This window comes from Rutilus rutilus (genome assembly GCF_951802725.1).
Source record: "Rutilus rutilus genome assembly, chromosome: 24".
Taxonomy (NCBI): Eukaryota; Metazoa; Chordata; class Actinopteri; order Cypriniformes; family Leuciscidae; genus Rutilus; species Rutilus rutilus.
The window spans coordinates 1,485,580-1,505,569 of NC_140228.1; the positions used below are offsets into that span (position 1 = coordinate 1,485,580).

The following is a 19,990-nucleotide window of genomic DNA, read 5'->3' on the forward strand; positions in this document are numbered from 1 at the left end:
GTGTGTGTGTGTGTGTGTGTGTGTGTGTCAGTGGACGGCGGCTGGTGCGAGTGGGCCGACTGGACGCCGTGTTCGAAGACCTGCGGGCTGGAGTGGGTGTCCCGTTACAGGAGCTGCGCCTGTCCTGAACCCAGATCTGGAGGAGAGCTGTGTTCAGACCAGCAGGAGGAACACAACGGACCGGGAGTCCAGATCCAGAGACAGCCGTGCCCATCCGTGTCCTTCTGCCCCGGTAACACACACAGAACACACACCACATGCCCATCCGTGTCCTTCTGCCCCGGTAACACACACAGAACACACACCACATGCCCATCCGTGTCCTTCTGCCCCGGTAACACACACAGAACACACACCACATGCCCATCCGTGTCCTTCTGCCCCGGTAACACACACAGAACACACACCACATGCCCATCCGTGTCCTTCTGCCCCGGTAACACACACAGAACACACACCACATGCCCATCCGTGTCCTTCTGCCCCGGTAACACACACAGAACACACACCACATGCCCATCCGTGTCCTTCTGCCCCGTTAACACACACAGAACACACACCACATGCCCATCCGTGTCCTTCTGCCCCGTTAACACACACAGAACACACACCACATGCCCATCCGTGTCCTTCTGCCCCGGTAACACACACAGAACACACACCACATGCCCATCCGTGTCCTTCTTCCCCGGTAACACACACAGAACACACACCACATGCCCATCCGTGTCCTTCTGCCCCGGTAACACACACAGAACACACACCACATGCCCATCCGTGTCCTTCTGCCCCGTTAACACACACAGAACACACACACAATATAAATGTAACTGTAACTGTTCTTCTAATGCAGTACAGGTCTTAATGAGTCTTTATAAATATATTTTTATAGAATAGTAATACTAACTTATAATTAAGTATAAATGGGGCTATAACTCATTATAAGCATGTGCTTCATAGAAAGTTTTACCATAATTGTTTGTCTATATTCTTTTTTATTTCGGTTAACTTTTAAACTATATAATCAGCAGTAGATGAACATTTTTTGATGCAACATTACATTTTGATATAAAAAATATGTATTTAGGGACACATTTCAGCATCTGACAATCACAAGATTAATCCTGCTTTTTTTTATTTATATTTGTACAATCCTCATAATTTAGTTTATTATGATTATGACTTTTGATTATGATGCAGTGTGTGTTTTCATAAAAGCACAACATTTTGTTGTTAATGCGAGTGTACACAAATAAAAGTAGAGCCTTTATGGTTTCGGATGATGTCTTACTCTTCTGTATGATTAAAGATGTTAGAGTGTTAAACATCCCTGATCTCTCTTTCTGTGTGTGTGTGTGTGTGTGTGTGTGTGTGTGTGTGTAGTACACGGCTCCTGGGGCTCCTGGAGCTCCTGGTCGGACTGTGACGTGTGTGTCGGTGTGTCTGTCCGGCTCAGGGTGTGTAACAGTCCTCCGGCTCGGTTCGGTGGTCTGTCGTGTCTCGGAGAGAGTCGTCAGACCCGCGGATGCCATGATAACGTCACCGTCTGTTCAGGTCAGCATAATTCATAAACATTCCTTACACACTCCTGATTTATCATATCCTAGCCGCGTTTCCATTACCCTTCAAATTGCGCAAATTTAAATTGCGAATTGGAAATACGCCCAATGGAAACACGTCAATTTCGCAAAAACTCCCATATATCGCAAAAAAAGGTTTTCCTCCCGCATGAGGTGTTTTTCAGGCCGTTGGATACAGTTTTGGGGCATTTTCAGGTCACCTGATGTAGATGACACGCCATGTTTGGACAGAAGACGAGACATTAAACATTAGTTCTTCATTAAACTCATAAAAGGCTAAATAATTACAGGAATACTGGATTCTGAACCACAAAGAAATGCCACAATTTATCAAGAGCTGAAAGCAGATCTGAGTGAGAAACACCCAGAATCTCCTCATATGAGCCGCTCACGAGTATAAGGGTCTTTCCTTGACATGAATGCTTGATAACACACCTATGACTCCTTCCATTAACAATAATGTCTAGTGCAGTGGCTGCGATATACACAAACCTAACGATATCCATCACCATGATGTTTGGAATGACTTATCACGAGAGGAAAAAAAATGTTTTAGTCGCATAACATCAGTTAATGGAAACGGCCGTTATTTCGCAATAGTTTTTTATCGACATTTAGAAAATATCGCAAACGTTTTGCGCACATCTGTAATGGAAATGCGGCTAGTGACACTAGCGTGCTCATGTTTACAGACTGTGGAGGTGGACAGGACGAGTGGGCCTGTGGGAAGCCCTGTCCTCGCTCCTGCTCGGATCTGCACGGACACACGGAGTGTGTGGACGAGTCGGGGTGCAGTCCGTCCTGTGGGTGTCCCGGAGACACACTGATGCAGGACGGGGTGTGTGTGGACCGAGAGCTGTGCCGCTGTACATTTCACAACATCAGCGCAGGTGTGCACACGTACAGAAGAGGTTATCAGGGTTATTTTACTATCGCTAATACTTTATATCCTTATTTATTCATATTTTTATTTGGTTTTTGTTATATTATCCATTATAATTTAAATTTGGAGTTTTAGTCATTTTGTTGTGTTTTAGTTGTTTTATACGTTTTTTTTATTTCTGTTCATTTATTTCCATTAATATATATATATATATATATGTGTGTATGTATATATGTATATGTGTATATGTATGTGTGTGTGTGTGTATATATATATATACAAAATAATTAGCTTTAGATAAAGTTTTCATCTTTTTTTGCATGTGTACTTTAGTTGTTTTTATTATTTTTCAATTTTTTAATGTCCATTTAGTTTTATTCATTTTACCATTATTTACATTTTACAAGTTTTCATGTTCTGTTATTCCTGTTTTAGTTATTGTCAATGTTTTTAGTCAATTTTAGTTTAATCATTTTGTTTACTATGTTTTTTTTATAAATGTCTATTTAGTTTTTAATAATAATTTTACTACTTCCAAATTAAACTAAACAAAAAATTGCTTTCACAAATATTTTATTTATTGTTTCCGTTCACATTAAATTAACATCAATTAATGCAAAAGTTTTTTTGTATTTTTAGTTTTAGTTAACAATAGCAACACTGGTTTAAATAACTCTAATAATCTACTCTAAAATGACCTCTAATAAACACTCAGCTGTTTAGGAGTTAAAGACGCTGAAATGACGTGCGCTCTTTCTTAAGACACAGCTGGAAGAAACTCTGGCAATGTTTCCTGGGAATGGCCGGGATCATCAGACTGGCAGCAAGCAAACCCAGGAGAGACCATCATCACTGACTGTCATAACTGGTATCATATCACATGCATGTGTAACTTGTGTTGCTAGTGAAGTCAGGTCACTGGCACTGACGTAATAGTGTGTGTTTGTCTGTGATCTTCTAGCACATGTGAAGCCGGTGTGCTGCAGTGTGACTCGGTTCCTGGATGCTCTGTCGACGGCAGCTGGAGCCAATGGGGTCGCTGGACAGATTGCTCCGCCCACTGTGGAGGCGGGGTTAAGGTGCGGACCCGCCAGTGTGATAACCCCGCCCCTCAGAGCGGTGGCAGAGAGTGTACGGGCTCCGGCCGACAGCAGAAAGTGTGTAACGCTCACGGCTGCACAGGTGAGTCAGTGTGACGGATGTGACCTTTCTCGTATTGTTCTCGAAATCTCTGTTTTCTCCAAGTACAATTGCTCTTGTAGATTCTGGCGGTTGGCTGGACTGGTCGGCGTGGTCAGCATGTACGGTCAGCTGTGGTGGAGGCTCTCAGAGTCGAACCCGCTCCTGCCGAATGCCACCCTGCTCGGGAATGAGACGTCAGAGCAAGACCTGCAACACACAAGTGTGTCTGGGTACGTCAAGCCTCCAGCGTCCAGCGTCCAGCTCTGTCTCTGAGCGGGGAATACAAACAAAGATTTTAGTTTTAGGCCCATGAAGACGGTCTGATTGAGGCTTAAGATTCAAATTACATAAATAAACAAATAATGCAAAATAAATTAAACAAAACAAATAAATAAATGATTCAAAATAAATAAATAATACAAAATTAAGAAAACCAAGCATATTTTTAGGACTGTTACGATGGTAAGTGTGATTGTGGCTTGAGACAGAATTAAAAAAAAATATGCAAAATAAAATATTGTAAAAAAAAAAAAAAGCAAAATGAAATAAATTAATGCAAAATTAAGAAAATGAAGCATATATTTATTTTGCACACTGCAAAAAATGCTGCTTAAAACAAGATGCATTTACTAGAAGAGTAAAATGCCATAAGATATTATGTCCTGTTGTCTGGGGGAATTAATCAAAATGAAGTGAGTTGATGCTTAAAAAAAGCTAAATTATCTGCCAGTGGGGTCAGGAAAATAATGTTAATTCAAACAGAAATAAGATTATTTTTCTGACCCTATTGGCAGATAATTTTGCTTGTTTTAAGTAAAAACTCACTTAATTTTTATTTTCCCCAAAAACAAGACATAATATCTTACGGCATTTTACTACTTCAGTAAATGCATCTCGATTTTTTTCTATTTGGACCGGAAACAACACAAAAATACTAAGTGCGAAAAGCATTTTTTGCAGTGTGCCATTAAGATGATCAGTGCATGTAGGGCTTGATGCAAAAATGAGCAAATAAATATACGAATAATGCAAACTAAAGAAAATAAAGCCTGTGTTTCAGGACCATTAAAATTGTCAGTGTGTTTGGGGCTTCATCCATAAATAGTGCACAAATAATGCACAATAAATATCTTATTCATTTTTCTTGGTAGAAATAGAATCATTGAAAAACATGCAGATCTACATGTATAATTAAATAATCTGAGCTTCAAAATGAAGTGCTAGCCAATAGTTTAGGTGCTATTTTTATTTATTTTCCAACCAACTACTGAACTCGCACACACCTTATGTTGAATATCACAGGAAGAGAAGCCTATAAGAACAAACCAGATGAAGAATCGACAGCATCTTTGAACCAGACGTGCTTTAATGTCTTCCTGCCGTTGCATACAGCAGGATTATTAATGTTACGGACACACACCAGGATTTACGAGATTTACAAACCTTTATGAAATCGGCTTGTTTTGTTCCCTGAAAGCTTTTCACCTTATTTTTTAAATTAGCTTTGTTTTTGACAGAAGATGTGAGAGCTTCAGGAATATTTGAATAGCCCAGATTTATCCTGCGATTATGAGGAACGCTCCTCTGAGAGCGCTGATCCAGTGACAGCAGAAAGTGCTCTCAAACGGGTTGTGTTGTGGATCTCAGAGACTGTGAGACAGTCGAGCTCCAGTCAAGGTTAATGCGGCGAAACGCCGGATAAGACACCGTCCTCATTTAAAAGTGAAATGTCCCAGCATCCCTTGTGATCTTCTCTCCAAATCCCCTGTAAATTCAAATCAGGCATTTTTAGGGATTCGTTGTGGGAAAGGTTCCTGTCCTTGAGCCCTAATCTGAAAGACTGGTGTATTTATTTACATATTTCAATATTTTAGCTAGCTTGAATTATATAATGACTCTCAGGCTATCTTGCCTTAAGAATATAGGACATTCACACGTCTTTTAAAGGCAACAACAGTGTTTATCTCCACTTCAGCAGCGCTCACACACACACCGAACTTTACACTTTTATTCCTATCTATATTCTGAAGGTTTTTACTGAGGGGTTTGTTCATATAACATTCAACTGATATTAGACAACATTTTGTTCCTAAAAACATGTGAAAATGTAGTTTTTTCTGTGTTGATGGTTTTTTCTAAATATTGGAGTGATTAAAAAAAAGAAATCCATAATCCCCTCAGTAAAAACCTTCAACTCTAATATGTCAACAAAATAAAACAAGAAAATAGAGCCTGGCTTTATCCAATGTTCAGATTAATTTTAACTAGATAATGCATTATTTGCATATTTAAACATTAAAGCTGCAGTGTGTAATATTTAGGAGGATCTGCTGATAGAAATGCAATATAATAAACATAACGATGTTTTCAGTGGTGTATGAAGACCTTACATAATGAACTGTTATGTGTTTATTAGCTTAGAATGAGCATTTCTCTCTACACACACCGCGGGTCCGCTTACATCCACATGTTTCTACGGTGGCCCTGAACGGACAAACGCGTTTCGTCACTATGTTGTTCTTCGTGTAAAGAAGCGAACTAAAGTCAGCGAATAAAACACTGACACAATGATGAACAAGTAACAATAATATTCACAATAACATCGCTTTACTGAATAATTAAGTAAACATAATTTCTTAATTTATCTTTGTAAAGAAACCTCATTGTTTAACTGGCTACTCTCTGCTGTCTCAGACGACGACATCACTTCCTGTCGGCCTCCGTAACTTCTGTTGGGTGCAGTTCACAACCTCACCACTAGATGCTGCTAAAACTTACACACTGCACCTTTAAATTTCAGAAAGCTTATTATAATACAAAAATGTTTGCAGCTGTGATCAATCAACTGGGGAAGTACAGTTTGATGATATTTTTTTAATATACTATATATTTGTGATATATAATTCCATGCATTCTTATAAATGTGTGTGTGTGCCTGTGTGTATGCGTGCGTGTGCATGCTGTGTGCGTGCGTGTGTGTGTGTGTGTTGAGCAGAGGTGGGCTGTCCCCCTGGGCGTCTCTACAGGGAGTGTGAGGACGGTGAAGGCTGTCCGTTCAGCTGTTCTCAGGTCAGAGGTCATGAGGGCTGTTACTCAGAGGGATGTGAGGAGGGCTGCCACTGTCCACCCAACACCTTCCAGCACAACGGATCCTGTCTTCACGTGAGCTCGCACTCATGTCACACAGCTGCACTCGCATGCTAAAATGATTCCTGATCACATGGATACGCGGAAGCGACAACAAATCTTTATTATGAATTTTTAAGGCCAGACAAGTAATTTGTTGAGGTCAATTTGTAGAGAAAGACACACGCCTGCGCACATATGTATTCAAATGCGCATATCTATAGACTAAACACGTAATACGCATGTGCACGCCGTCAGCGTTTACACAGATTCACGTTTTTGAAGTTTACGCAGAGATGATAACGCTTATTTCACATTTTTTCAATGCTTGCGCCTTGGATCCTGTTTCAAGGTTTGAATATATATATATACTGTATATATATATTTACATAGACTATCATTCAAACATATACTATTTATTTATTACTATTTATTACTATTACAAATACTATTTATTTACAAAAGATGCATAACAAAATTAATTGATAACAAAAAGATAATTGAAAATGTGACAGTAAAGACATTTATAATGTATTTCAAATAAATGCTGTTCTTTTGAACTTTCTATTCATCAGAGAATCCTGAAAAGCAAACTATCACGGTTTCAGCAAAAATGTTAAGCAGCAAAACAGTTTTCAACGTTGATAATAATCATAAATGTTTCTTGATCATCAAATCATCATATTAGAATGATTTCTGAAGGATCATGTGACACTGAAAATCACAGGAATAAATGATGTATATAATATTATATATAATTTAACATTCTATTGACAAACACCTTCAACAATACCACATTTTTCTGTATAATGACAGATAGAATAAAAAAGAGAAGAATACTGTAAACAGTATCAAGTATAAAGTAACCAGACTGCATCCTGATTCATAAAGTCAAAAATGTAAATGATTTTAAAAAGCTGCTATTCTGATTCCCTTTAATCATGTGTATGTAGGAATGTCCATGTCTGGTGGACACTGACTTCCTGACCTCTTTACAAAGCGTATCGTTGACCCCTGACCTGCAGAACCTCACCGTCGGATCCGAGCTGGTGTCTGGAGAGGAGCTGATGCATGAGTGTAGCTCCTGGTACTGGAACTGCCGATCACATCTACATGTCGCTTTAATTCAGAACTTTCTGTTTTTCAGAAATATACACTGCAAAAAATGCTTTTCTTACTTAGTATTTTTGACGCAATATATTTTAAAAAATCTTAAATCGAGATGCATTTACTTAAGCAGTAAAATGCCATAAGATATTATGTCTTGTTTTCTGGGGAAATAAATAAAAATGAATTGAGTTTTTGCTTAAAATATAAAAAATAAAACATTTTTTTACCCCATTGACAGATAATTGTGCTTGTTTTAAGCAAAAACTCACTTCATTTTGATTAATTCCCCAGAAAAAAAGACGTAATACCTTATAGTGTAGTGTGTATAACAATTTTGTATATATAAATACACACACATGCATGTATACATTTAAGAAATATTTGCATGTATATACTGTATATATATTTATACATAATTTATATTATATATAAATATAAATATTGTATATTTAAATAACACATTTTTCTTAAATAGATACATGCATGTGTGTGTCTTAGTATACAAATGAATTATACACACATATATTATGTAAAAACAAACTTTTATTTGGGATGTGATTAATCATTGCCCAGCACTAACATATACTGTACAGAAATATACAGAATTTCTTCCGGAAACAAACTTTGTTGCATTATTTTCATGTCATCACTGTAAAGCTGCTTTGATACAATCTGTGTTGTAAAAGCGCTATATAAATAAATGAGACTTGACTTGACCTCATGTCATTTCACTCGTCTAGTAAATGCATCTTGATTTAATAATTTTGAGTTATTTGGACTGGAAACAAGCATTTTTGCATTGATTTGTTTCTTCCTGAAGCTCCTGTGAACACGGGCTGTGGAACTGCTCTCTGGCTGCGTGTCCCCGTGACGGAGGCCTGTCCCCGTGGGGTCCCTGGGGCCCCTGCTCTCTCAGCTGTGGGGGTCTGGGCCAGAAGAGCCGCAGCCGGGTCTGTAACCGGCCCAGTCCTGCTCACGGGGGCCGAGACTGTGACGGGCCCCTGATGGACACCGCATACTGCCAGACCCCCGACTGCCCACGTACATGCCACACACACTCAAATATGTTATTGCTAGAAATATGCATGATTATATTACTCATGGACCACTGTTATTTATCACTTCATAGTAATTCTGTTCTATATTGTCTTTACAGTGGTGACAGTTCCGACAGAGGAACCGTCTTTACCAGGTAACTGGACAATTCTAATTTATTTATTTATTTAGCAAAATAATAATTTTAGTGCTGGGCAACGATTTATCGCATTCCTAATAAAAGTTTGTGTTTACATAATATATGTGTGTAGTGTGTATAATTCATTTGTTTATATATAAATACACACACATGCATGAATATATTTAAGAAAAATGTGTTATTTATAAATACTATATTTATATATATATATATATATATATATATATATATAATATAAATTATATATAAATATTTATACAGTATATACATGCAAATATTTCTTAAATATATTCATGCATGTGTGTGTATTTATATATAAACAAATGAATTATACACACTACACACATATATTATGTAAACACAAACTTTTATTTGGGATGTGATTAATCGCAAAATCTTTAAAGATTAAATATATGACTGTAAAATGTGTCTTTTATTTGACTGAAAGTCACAAAATGCACAACAATTCAGGTGCATTTTGAAACGTTTTAACTAATCTTGGGCTGCCACTAGCGATATCAAGTAATCAGTCGGTTATTTTGACGATTGATTGATTATTTGTGGTAATAAAAGTAGACTTAAGTGAACAGAAGCATTTAAAATGACTTAAAAAACACAAAGATAATGACAATGAGGCAATAATAATTGTTTCAGATAAAGTATAAGAAGCAATTAATCGTATGGTTTTATTGAACAACACTTAAAATACATAATGTAATATACATAATATAATCATGTATTATAACAAACGCCTGCAGAGGGCGCCGGCGGCCTGGGGATTGTTGTTACACTTTACAGCATAATCAAATCCTTATTTACTATTGGCCAAACAACATTTAATTCAAAAGTCCACTTAATCTTTAATATATGACCACTTCTTCACGATAGAAATGCTACAGCCACTGTGATGTCTTGAACATGAACATGTGGACATCATTGAAACATAACTCACAACATTTTGCACAAGATCATGTCACACCCCATATATATCAAATCTTATAATATTCTTCTGTCTGTCTCTAGATGAGGACACTGGATTCTCCCAGTGGACAGTGTGGAGTCCGTGTTCCCGAACCTGCAGCGATCCGGCTTCTCCGGCCATGAAGTCCCGCAGGAGAGAGTGTGTTCATGACCGCTGCTCCGGAGAGAGTCGACAGGAGAGAGTCTGCAATCTGCCTCAGTGTCCCGGTACATCTCACGTCACTCTCTACAAACACACGTGCCTAGTACTGACTAAACATGTAATACGCATGTTCACGCCGTTTATTTCACAGATTCACATTTTTTGAAGTTTACACGGAGTTGATCACGGTATCGCTTTCAAAAACTTCTAAAAACGCTGTTGTGGTGAAACGGCCAGAATGCATTAAAGGTTTTCTGTTTTCAGTTGAAGCAGTGTTGTGTAAGAGTCCTCTAAGTTAATATCTAATGATTTTCACTACAGAAATTAGTCAATCAAAAACGTGCTTAAACTGGACAGTGACTTTATTCTAGATCTGCTGTACAGCCAAAAATAATCTTTGTTGCATCCATTTCCAATTATCACTGTAAAGCTGCTTTGAAACAATCTATATTGTAAAAAGCGCTGTATAAATGACGGTGACTTGACTCTCTAGATCTCTCTGATCATAATCATCTGAATCTTCTGACCTAAAGCAGCAGCAGTGTGTAGTGCATATACTGATGACTACTTTACAACACATTAGAGTTAATTCTGGGAGTGACATCCACTTGCCATCTTTACTATTTTTAATCCAATTTTATATAAAAAGTAGGTCTTGGCTTTATCTTTGGGCAAACTAATTAAATATCAAGTCACAAAGAAAGTGCTGCTGTGTTTAGATTCACATTCACTCATTGAATCATTGACTGGCCTGAATCATTCAGACACGAACACCTTGGAGAAGCGCAACGGTTCTGCTGTGTTTTCATTGGTGGAATAGAACAGTGTAAAATGTCATTTAATATTAACCTTTCGTTTATTGAACTGTTGTATCGATCATACTTGCAGTCGTGCTGATATTTGGAGAAACGGCACTCTTGCACGTGTCATATGTGATGTGAACTATAACGTTATAAATATAAAGAAAAAGAAGCATTTTTGCCACAATATCTTGAAATTTCCGGCTCTGACTGGAGGACAGTATTTTAAAGCACATAACCAATTTGTAATGTTAAAATCACATTATAAGGATTAAAATGATTCATAAGAACTGAGTGCAAATGCTATGATGTCGATGAGTGGAATTGCATTCATCATCGCACAGACGGTTCTAGAAACGAACCATTACACCTGTTCCAGAAGCGCTTTTTATTCGGAAAAAATATTACATATTTTTGCAATTTAAAATATCTGTTGTCTATGTGAATATACAGTAAAGTGTAATTTATTCCTGTGATCAAAGCTGAGTTTTCAGCATCATTACTCCAGTCTTCAGTGTCACATGATCCTTCACAAATCACTTTAATATGATGATTTGATGCTCAAGAAACATGTATGATTATTATCAGTGTTGAAAACAAGTTTTTACTGTTGTGTCAAAAGGATCATATGAGCAAATGAATTAAGACAATACGTTCTTATATTATGATGCTGAATAGTGAAGTTTGAGCTGCTATTTTAAAATAATCTTTTCAGTCCAGCGAACAATGAAAATAACATCTCATTGTAATATGACCTGGAATCAGACGTGTGTTTGAACTGAAGCGCCGGGAAACACTCAATGCCATATCAACAACAAACCAACAGCACTCAAAAAGACCATCATATTAACATTAAAGGCAGGGTAGGTAATCCTTTTTCTAAAAAAAAAACATTCCAAATTTGTTTAAACTGTCTTTATATACCAATACATAATTAAAATGTAAGTACTCTGAAAAAGAAAATATAAAAATCGAGTGACTGTAGACCTTTTAATCTGCAATAAACACAGCTCATTATTCCATTCACTCCCACCCCCTCCCTTCTGAGCTCCTTCCAAAGCCACGCCCCCAAAACACATGAACGCGCGACGCCAAACGCTCAGGCTCAGCTGGAAGACGCATTTATTACCTGAGACGAGTGGAGAGGAAGGAGCGCAGTACATACAGTGACATCATGTCAGAATCACATGTAATAAAATACCTAACTTTATCACTATGAATATAAACAAATAAGATTTCTTTTAGTACTCACTATCAAGCTAGCATATCGATAATGGTAAAGTTTCATTCGGTAACGAGCTATATTTATAAGGCAAAACTAAAAACAGGTTGCATTGATACACGTTTTTCCATTACCATCAGTTACACTGTGATGAAGGTGAATTTCGTGTAAGATTCATAACATATACGGTGTTTTGCATGTAAGAGTTTCCATGATGAAAACATTGTTGACTCTAATGAAGACTAACGTACACTCCGAGTCCGGAGACAAGTACCGCATCGTCGGTTCGAGGACAGGTCCGGGGTTGAGGGCGAAGCAGAGGAGGTCGTTCAAGAGTGCGGGCAGGGTCCGAGGAAGTAGTTTTTGCCTTGTTTGCCTTCGCTGACTGCATATGCAGGTGCTTTGAGCTGAATATTTCCGGGAACGGTGACATGTGATGAGTGCACGCAGGGCAGCGCGCGCAGTGGGGCTCGGGCACGAGACATGAAGGCATCTGATTGGTTCTTTACATTCGCACCGAATGGCAGTGATTGGTCAGAGTTTTTACTGTCCTGCAGCTGCTACAGAGGTCTGATTTTTTTCATTCCTTTTTCTGAACACATAATGTATTGACTACTATCAGGATGGAAGGACCATTTCACCCAGTATAAAAAAAAGTGTTTCTGAACAGGATTACCTACCCTACCTTTAATACCATTTATAAAATACAGTGGCATCGCAGTATTAGAGCTTTATTATCGTCCTACAAACTGCAACTATCGTGCAACCCTATTCCAAACATTGCACTTTTTCACCCTTTTGCTCATGTCTTCTTATTAATTCATATATGAGTCCCTGGATCACGTCACCAGTCTCGAGTCGCACGGGTATATCTGTGGCAGTAGCCAACCATACAGTGTATGGGTCAAAATTATCCATTTTTCTTTTATGCCAAAAATCATTAGGATATTAAGTAAAGATTATGTTCCATGAAGATATTTAGTAAATTTCCTACCGTAAATATATAAAACATGTATTTGTGTGAGTGAATGCAGCACAATCGCCCAAAAATTGGCCCATGTGACTGGTTTTGTGGTCCAGGGTCACATATGTTTGCTTGCGGCCTGGTTTTAATGGTGTGTGTGTGTGTGTCAGATGGAGGTGTGTGTCAGGACCCGGAGTGTGTGCTCAGGAACTGCTCCTGGATGACGTGGAGCGAGTGGAGCTCCTGCTCTCGATCCTGTGGCGTCGGTCAACAGCAGCGGGTCAGAACCTTCGTGGCGCCGGGCCTCAACGGGACCTGGTGTCAGGACATCCTCGACGGACACCTGGAGAGCCGCTTCTGCAGTATTCGGGCCTGCCGCGGTGAGTTAAAAGGGGCTTTCACACCGGATAGTTCTAGGATCTCGCCACCAGGATGGTTCTCCGAGAACTAATGGTTCCTCTAGGAAGGTTTTCCTGGTTGCGTTCGCACCGCCAGTAGGAACTCTGAAGTGACGTAAGACACGCTTGTTGTTGGGACTTTTATTTTGACGGCGCTGAGAACGACTGAGCTCACATTCTCTGTGTTCATTAGTTTACGATCTGTCTGACAGTCCTGTCTAATACGATATTAGATATAACTGTTACACACTGAAGATAGAGCGTGATGAAGAGTTATTAGCTGTGATAAAGCCTGTTGTGTGTGTGTGTGTTCAGTGGACGGAGGCTGGTCTCGCTGTGATAAAGCCTGATGTGTGTGTGTGTGTGTGTGTGTGTGTGTGTTCAGTGGACGGAGGCTGGTCTCGCTGGAGCTCGTGGTCTCGCTGTGATAAAGCCTGTTGTGTGTGTGTGTGTGTGTGTGTTCAGTGGACGGAGGCTGGTCTCACTGGAGCTCGTGGTCTCGCTGTGATAAAGCCTGTTGTGTGTGTGTGTGTGTGTTCAGTGGACGGAGGCTGGTCTCGCTGTGATAAAGCCTGATGTGTGTGTGTGTGTGTGTGTTCAGTGGACGGAGGCTGGTCTCGCTGGAGCTCGTGGTCTCGCTGTGATAAAGCCTGTTGTGTGTGTGTGTGTGTGTTCAGTGGACGGAGGCTGGTCTCGCTGGAGCTCGTGGTCTCGCTGTGATAAAGCCTGATGTGTGTGTGTGTGTGTTCAGTGGACGGAGGCTGGTCTCGCTGGAGCTCGTGGTCTCGCTGTGATAAAGCCTGATATGTGTGTGTGTGTGTGTGTTCAGTGGACGGAGGCTGGTCTCGCTGGAGCTCGTGGTCTCGCTGTGATAAAGCCTGTTGTGTGTGTGTGTGTGTGTTCAGTGGACGGAGGCTGGTCTCGCTGTGATAAAGCCTGATGTGTGTGTGTGTGTGTGTTCAGTGGATGGAGGCTGGTCTCGCTGGAGCTCGTGGTCTCGCTGTGATAAAGCCTGATGTGTGTGTGTGTGTGTGTGTGTGTGTGTGTTCAGTGGACGGAGGCTGGTCTCGCTGGAGCTCGTGGTCTCGCTGTGATAAAGCCTGTTGTGTGTGTGTGTGTGTGTGTGTTCAGTGGACGGAGGCTGGTCTCGCTGGAGCTCGTGGTCTCGCTGTGATAAAGCCTGATGTGTGTGTGTGTGTGTGTGTGTGTGTGTGTTCAGTGGACGGAGGCTGGTCTCGCTGGAGCTCGTGGTCTCGCTGTGATAAAGCCTGATGTGTGTGTGTGTGTGTGTGTGTGTGTGTTCAGTGGACGGAGGCTGGTCTCGCTGGAGCTCGTGGTCTCGCTGTGATAAAGCCTGATGTGTGTGTGTGTGTGTGTGTGTGTTCAGTGGACGGAGGCTGGTCTCGCTGGAGCTCGTGGTCTCGCTGTGATAAAGCCTGATGTGTGTGTGTGTGTGTGTGTGTGTGTGTGTGTGTTCAGTGGACGGAGGCTGGTCTCGCTGGAGCTCGTGGTCTCGCTGTGATAAAGCCTGTTGTGTGTGTGTGTGTGTGTGTGTTCAGTGGACGGAGGCTGGTCTCGCTGGAGCTCGTGGTCTCGCTGTGATAAAGCCTGATGTGTGTGTGTGTGTGTGTGTTCAGTGGACGGAGGCTGGTCTCGCTGGAGCTCGTGGTCTCGCTGTGATAAAGCCTGATGTGTGTGTGTGTGTGTGTGTGTGTGTGTGTGTGTTCAGTGGACGGAGGCTGGTCTCGCTGGAGCTCGTGGTCTCGCTGTGATAAAGCCTGTGCCGGGGGACGCTCCATCAGGACCCGCTCCTGTTCCAGTCCTCCACCCAAAAACGGAGGCCGCAAGTGTTCAGGAGAGAAGAACCAGGTCAAACCCTGCAACACCAAACCATGTGGTACGACACCAGCACTCAGCATCACGTACCCTCAGCACATTCTGCATATCATACACTCACTGGGAAACACTGGAGACGTGGCTTGATTTGATCCATCAAGATTTGATTGTGTCATGAAGAGGTTTATAGAGGTTTATTAAGCATTTTAAACCTGTAAAGCCTGACATGTGAAATAATAGTCAGAAACATATCTTTATGTTTTGTATCATATTTCATCAGGCTTTTTATGGTGAGAAAAAACAGCTCAATATTACTCAAAGGCCCAAACTAACAAAAATATGCAGATTGCTGCAGATGCTGATATTTATATGAATTTCTGATGCTTGTAATGTAAATCAATGAGAACTTTATAACAGACTACTATAAAATGCATATAAATATCAGTCGTCACTCGTCACTTATGTCTAATTGTGCCACTTATGATCATACTTATAGTAAGATCAATGATATTTAAATGCTTCGTTTTATGATCAATGCAATGCATTACAATGATGATTGAGATGAAAAAATAAACTTTCTCAAAAGCCTGATGATCATTTGATACTAAAATCAAGTAAACCAGTAAGTGTTGATCTTGAAATATTACTAATAATATCAAAGTTGTACTTACCACAAAAACACACATGAATCACGAGCTGAAGGAGGACGTTTGTACAGTTATACTAAAAGACTTACTTTATAACATAAGTCAGTCAGAGACAGAAGTGCTGGAGGAGAGTGTGTGAGAGACGTGCATATTGATCATTTAGAGGCCTGCGTATTAAATCTGATACAGTAGTGTTGAATGTGTAATGTGTGTGTCCTGCAGATGGTGCCGGGTGTCCTCCAGGGCAGGAGTTTGTGTCGTGTGCGAACGAGTGTCCTCAGCGCTGCTCGGACCGGCAGCAGGGCATCGAGTGCCGGACCGACACCGAGTGTCAGCCGGGCTGCCGCTGCCCACGGGGTAAACACACACACACACACACACACACAGAGCTGCCCACGGGGTAAACACACACACACACACACACACACACACACACACACACACACACACACACACACACACAGAGCTGCCCACGGGGTAAACACACACACATACACACACACACACACACACACACACACACACACACAGAGCTGCCCACGGGGTAAACACACACACACACACACACACACACACACACACACACACAGAGCTGCCCACGGGGTAAACACACACACATACACACACACACACACACACACACACAGAGCTGCCCACGGGGTAAATACACACACACACACACACACACACACACACACACACACACACACACACACACACACAGAGCTGCCCACGGGGTAAACACACACACATACACACACACACACACACCCACACAAAGCTGCCCACGGGGTAAACACACACATACACACACACACACACACACACACACACACACACACACACACACACACACACACACACACACACAGAGCTGCCCACGGGGTAAACACACACACACACACACACACACAAACACACAGAGCTGCCCACGGGGTAACACACACACACACACACACACACACACACACACACACACACACACACACACACACACACACACACAGAGCTGCCCACGGGGTACACACACACACACACACACACACACACACCCACAGAGCTGCAGCAATTCTATAATACATAACTTTCACTAAATATAGATAAAACTACACGTAATAGTGACTGACACACTCAGGTTTGGTGGTGAAAATATTTGCTAAAATGACACACAGAGCACAAGCTGAACAAATCTGTCTATTTACAAAGTAAAATTATTTCTATACGTTTGTAATGGAAAGAGACGCACAGGCACTCGAACTTTAAATGTGTATATGATTTAATACACTATATATATATATATATTTGAGAAAAATTTTCTAAGTTTAGAAAGAAAAAAAATCTCACACAAGCCTATTCAATGAATAGTAGTGTCTTTTTTAGGTATTTCATCACTGTTTATATAAAAACATATAACAACATATATACGTACAGTAAATATATATACGTAGTAAATATATATATATGTAGACGACTTAGACTTAGACTTAGCTTAGTGGTTACAGGGAAACAATACTTGACCAAGACACATGGCAAACATGAGGGCTTAAATACACAAGACTAATGACTGAACAACACACACCTGTGAACAATGAACCAATGACAACATGACAACACAAAACATGTGGCAGGATCACATGAGGGCCAGGGAATCACATGACAAGACACATGAAACAAGACATGAAAATATAATACATCATGAATATTAATGCTCTGAGGGTTCAAGTGACTCTGGTGTCTATTGTCTGACAGCATACAGTAGCGTGTTTGAGATGTTCTGTGTGTGTGTGTGTGTGTGTGTGTGTGTAGGCCAGCTGCAGCAGGACGGTGTGTGTGTTCAGCTGTGGCAGTGTGACTGCCTGGACGCGTGGGGTCAGAGCTGGGCCGCGGGCAGCACACACCAGCTGGACTGTAATAACTGCACCTGCGCAGACGGAGAGCTCAGCTGCACGTCACACACCTGCGCAGGAGATAGCGTCTGCACCTGGAGCTCCTGGTCCACCTGGGCGTCCTGCAGCGCCACCTGTGGCCCGGGCCGGCGCACGCGCTTCAGGTGCGACTCCAGGCGGAGATGCGCACGCTTTCATCACATGCCTCTGAAACACACATTTAATCACTTTTGCATATTTTGTTATTTGTATTTTCCTTAATACAACAAAAATAAATGTAATTTGTAATTAAATACTGTATTTAAAACACTTAAAAAAACGTATTTAAATATAGCATTTTATTTGGCATGTTAACTTTCATAACCCGGTTTAATAGGACCATAGATATATAATACACAAATAGGAATACCAAATAGTCTATCACAGTTTTTGGCTTTTACTAATTACAAATTACTTGTATTTTAATTAAATACTTTTTTCACAGCAGTATTTTGTATTTTATTTAACTACATTTAATGATAAGTATTTGTAATTTGTAATTGAATACTCTGAGAGACTGTAATTTGTATTTAAAACACTTTTATTTAAATATTTATGGAGGCTCCATCACTGCAGAGTTTGGTGAATCTGCTGCTGTTCCTCCAGATCTCTGGTTCCTGAGGCTGACGGCGTGAACTGCCAGTTCGAGGAGGTCCAGCATAAAGCCTGTGACCCCGGGCCGTGTCCTCCGCTGTGTGTGCGGGACCAGCGGGAGCTCTCTGTCGGAGACTCCTGGCTACAGGGGGAGTGTGAGCAATGGTGAGACACTGGCAGCAGCGATAATGCTGTCGTTTTTACACATTTAGCAACATTTTTTAAACCATGGGAGTAAATGGACATTAGAATTGTGCAAACTTCTGCAAAACCTGTGTGTGTTTCCAGCACCTGCATCCCTGAGGGAGAATACTGCCAACATATAGACTGTCGAGGTGTGTGCGATCTCTACAAACATGCAACTCAAATACATTATATGTAGAGACTTTCTCATTTATTTGCGCACACACACACACACACACACACACACACACTCTCACTCACTCACTCACTCACTCACTCACACACACATTCACACACACTCTCTCTCTCTCTCTCTTTCACACACACACACTCACTCACTCACTCACTCACTCACTCACACACACACACACACACACACACACACACACACACACACACACACACACATTCACACACTCTCTCTCTGTCACACACTCACTCACTCACTCACTCACACACACACACATTCACACACTCACACATTCACACACACACTCTCTCTCTCTTTCACACACTCACACACACATTCACACACTCTCTCTCTTTCACACACTCACTCACTCACTCACTCACTCACTCACTCACACACACACACACACACACACACACTCTCTCTCTCTCTTTCACACACTCACACACACATTCACACACTCTCTCTCTTTCACACACTCACACACACATTCACACACTCTCTCTCTTTCACACACTCACACACACATTCACACACTCTCTCTCTTTCACACACTCACTCACTCACTCACTCACTCACTCACACACACACACACTCTCTCACACACACACACACACACACACACACACACACACACACACACACACACACACACACACACACATTCACACACACACACACACACACACACACACACACACACACACACACTCTCACACACACACACACACACACACACACACACACACACACACACACACACACACACACACACACTCTCTCTCTCTGTCACACACACATATACATACATACATATAAATAAATAAATAAATTATATATATTTAAAATATATAAAATTATTTATTATTTAATTTACTAATTATAATTTTAGTTTAACTTTTAGTCATTTCTGTACTTTTGTCATATTAATTAGTTTTGGGGGTTTCTTTTTGAATATTTCTATTTCTATTTAGCTTTAATTTTATTTTTATTTCAGTTTTAATTTTAGTATTTGTAGTACTTTAGTAATTC

The 19,990-nt window shown here is 40.6% G+C and overlaps 1 protein-coding gene across 3 annotated transcripts in view; it reads left to right on the plus strand.

The window, feature by feature from the left end:
- The window catches only part of sspo (SCO-spondin), a gene marked incomplete at its 3' end in the record, with an annotated part of 121,608 nt that overhangs the window by 70,127 nt on the left and 31,491 nt on the right, over positions 1-19,990 (plus strand). For 2 of the 3 annotated variants that reach the window (XM_084398407.1, XM_084398409.1), the window contains exons 66-82: positions 32-232; positions 1,384-1,554; positions 2,273-2,470; positions 3,226-3,331; positions 3,425-3,645; positions 3,726-3,875; positions 6,641-6,807; positions 7,725-7,858; positions 8,702-8,922; positions 9,038-9,073; positions 10,100-10,264; positions 13,356-13,565; positions 15,313-15,480; positions 16,289-16,423; positions 17,873-18,116; positions 18,598-18,750; positions 18,874-18,920. In XM_084398407.1, coding sequence (XP_084254533.1) covers positions 32-232; positions 1,384-1,554; positions 2,273-2,470; positions 3,226-3,331; positions 3,425-3,645; positions 3,726-3,875; positions 6,641-6,807; positions 7,725-7,858; positions 8,702-8,922; positions 9,038-9,073; positions 10,100-10,264; positions 13,356-13,565; positions 15,313-15,480; positions 16,289-16,423; positions 17,873-18,116; positions 18,598-18,750; positions 18,874-18,920 — 2,727 coding nt within the window. The remainder of the gene's footprint in view (positions 1-31; positions 233-1,383; positions 1,555-2,272; positions 2,471-3,225; positions 3,332-3,424; positions 3,646-3,725; positions 3,876-6,640; positions 6,808-7,724; positions 7,859-8,701; positions 8,923-9,037; positions 9,074-10,099; positions 10,265-13,355; positions 13,566-15,312; positions 15,481-16,288; positions 16,424-17,872; positions 18,117-18,597; positions 18,751-18,873; positions 18,921-19,990) is intronic. The other variant, XM_084398408.1, reaches the window with a different exon arrangement.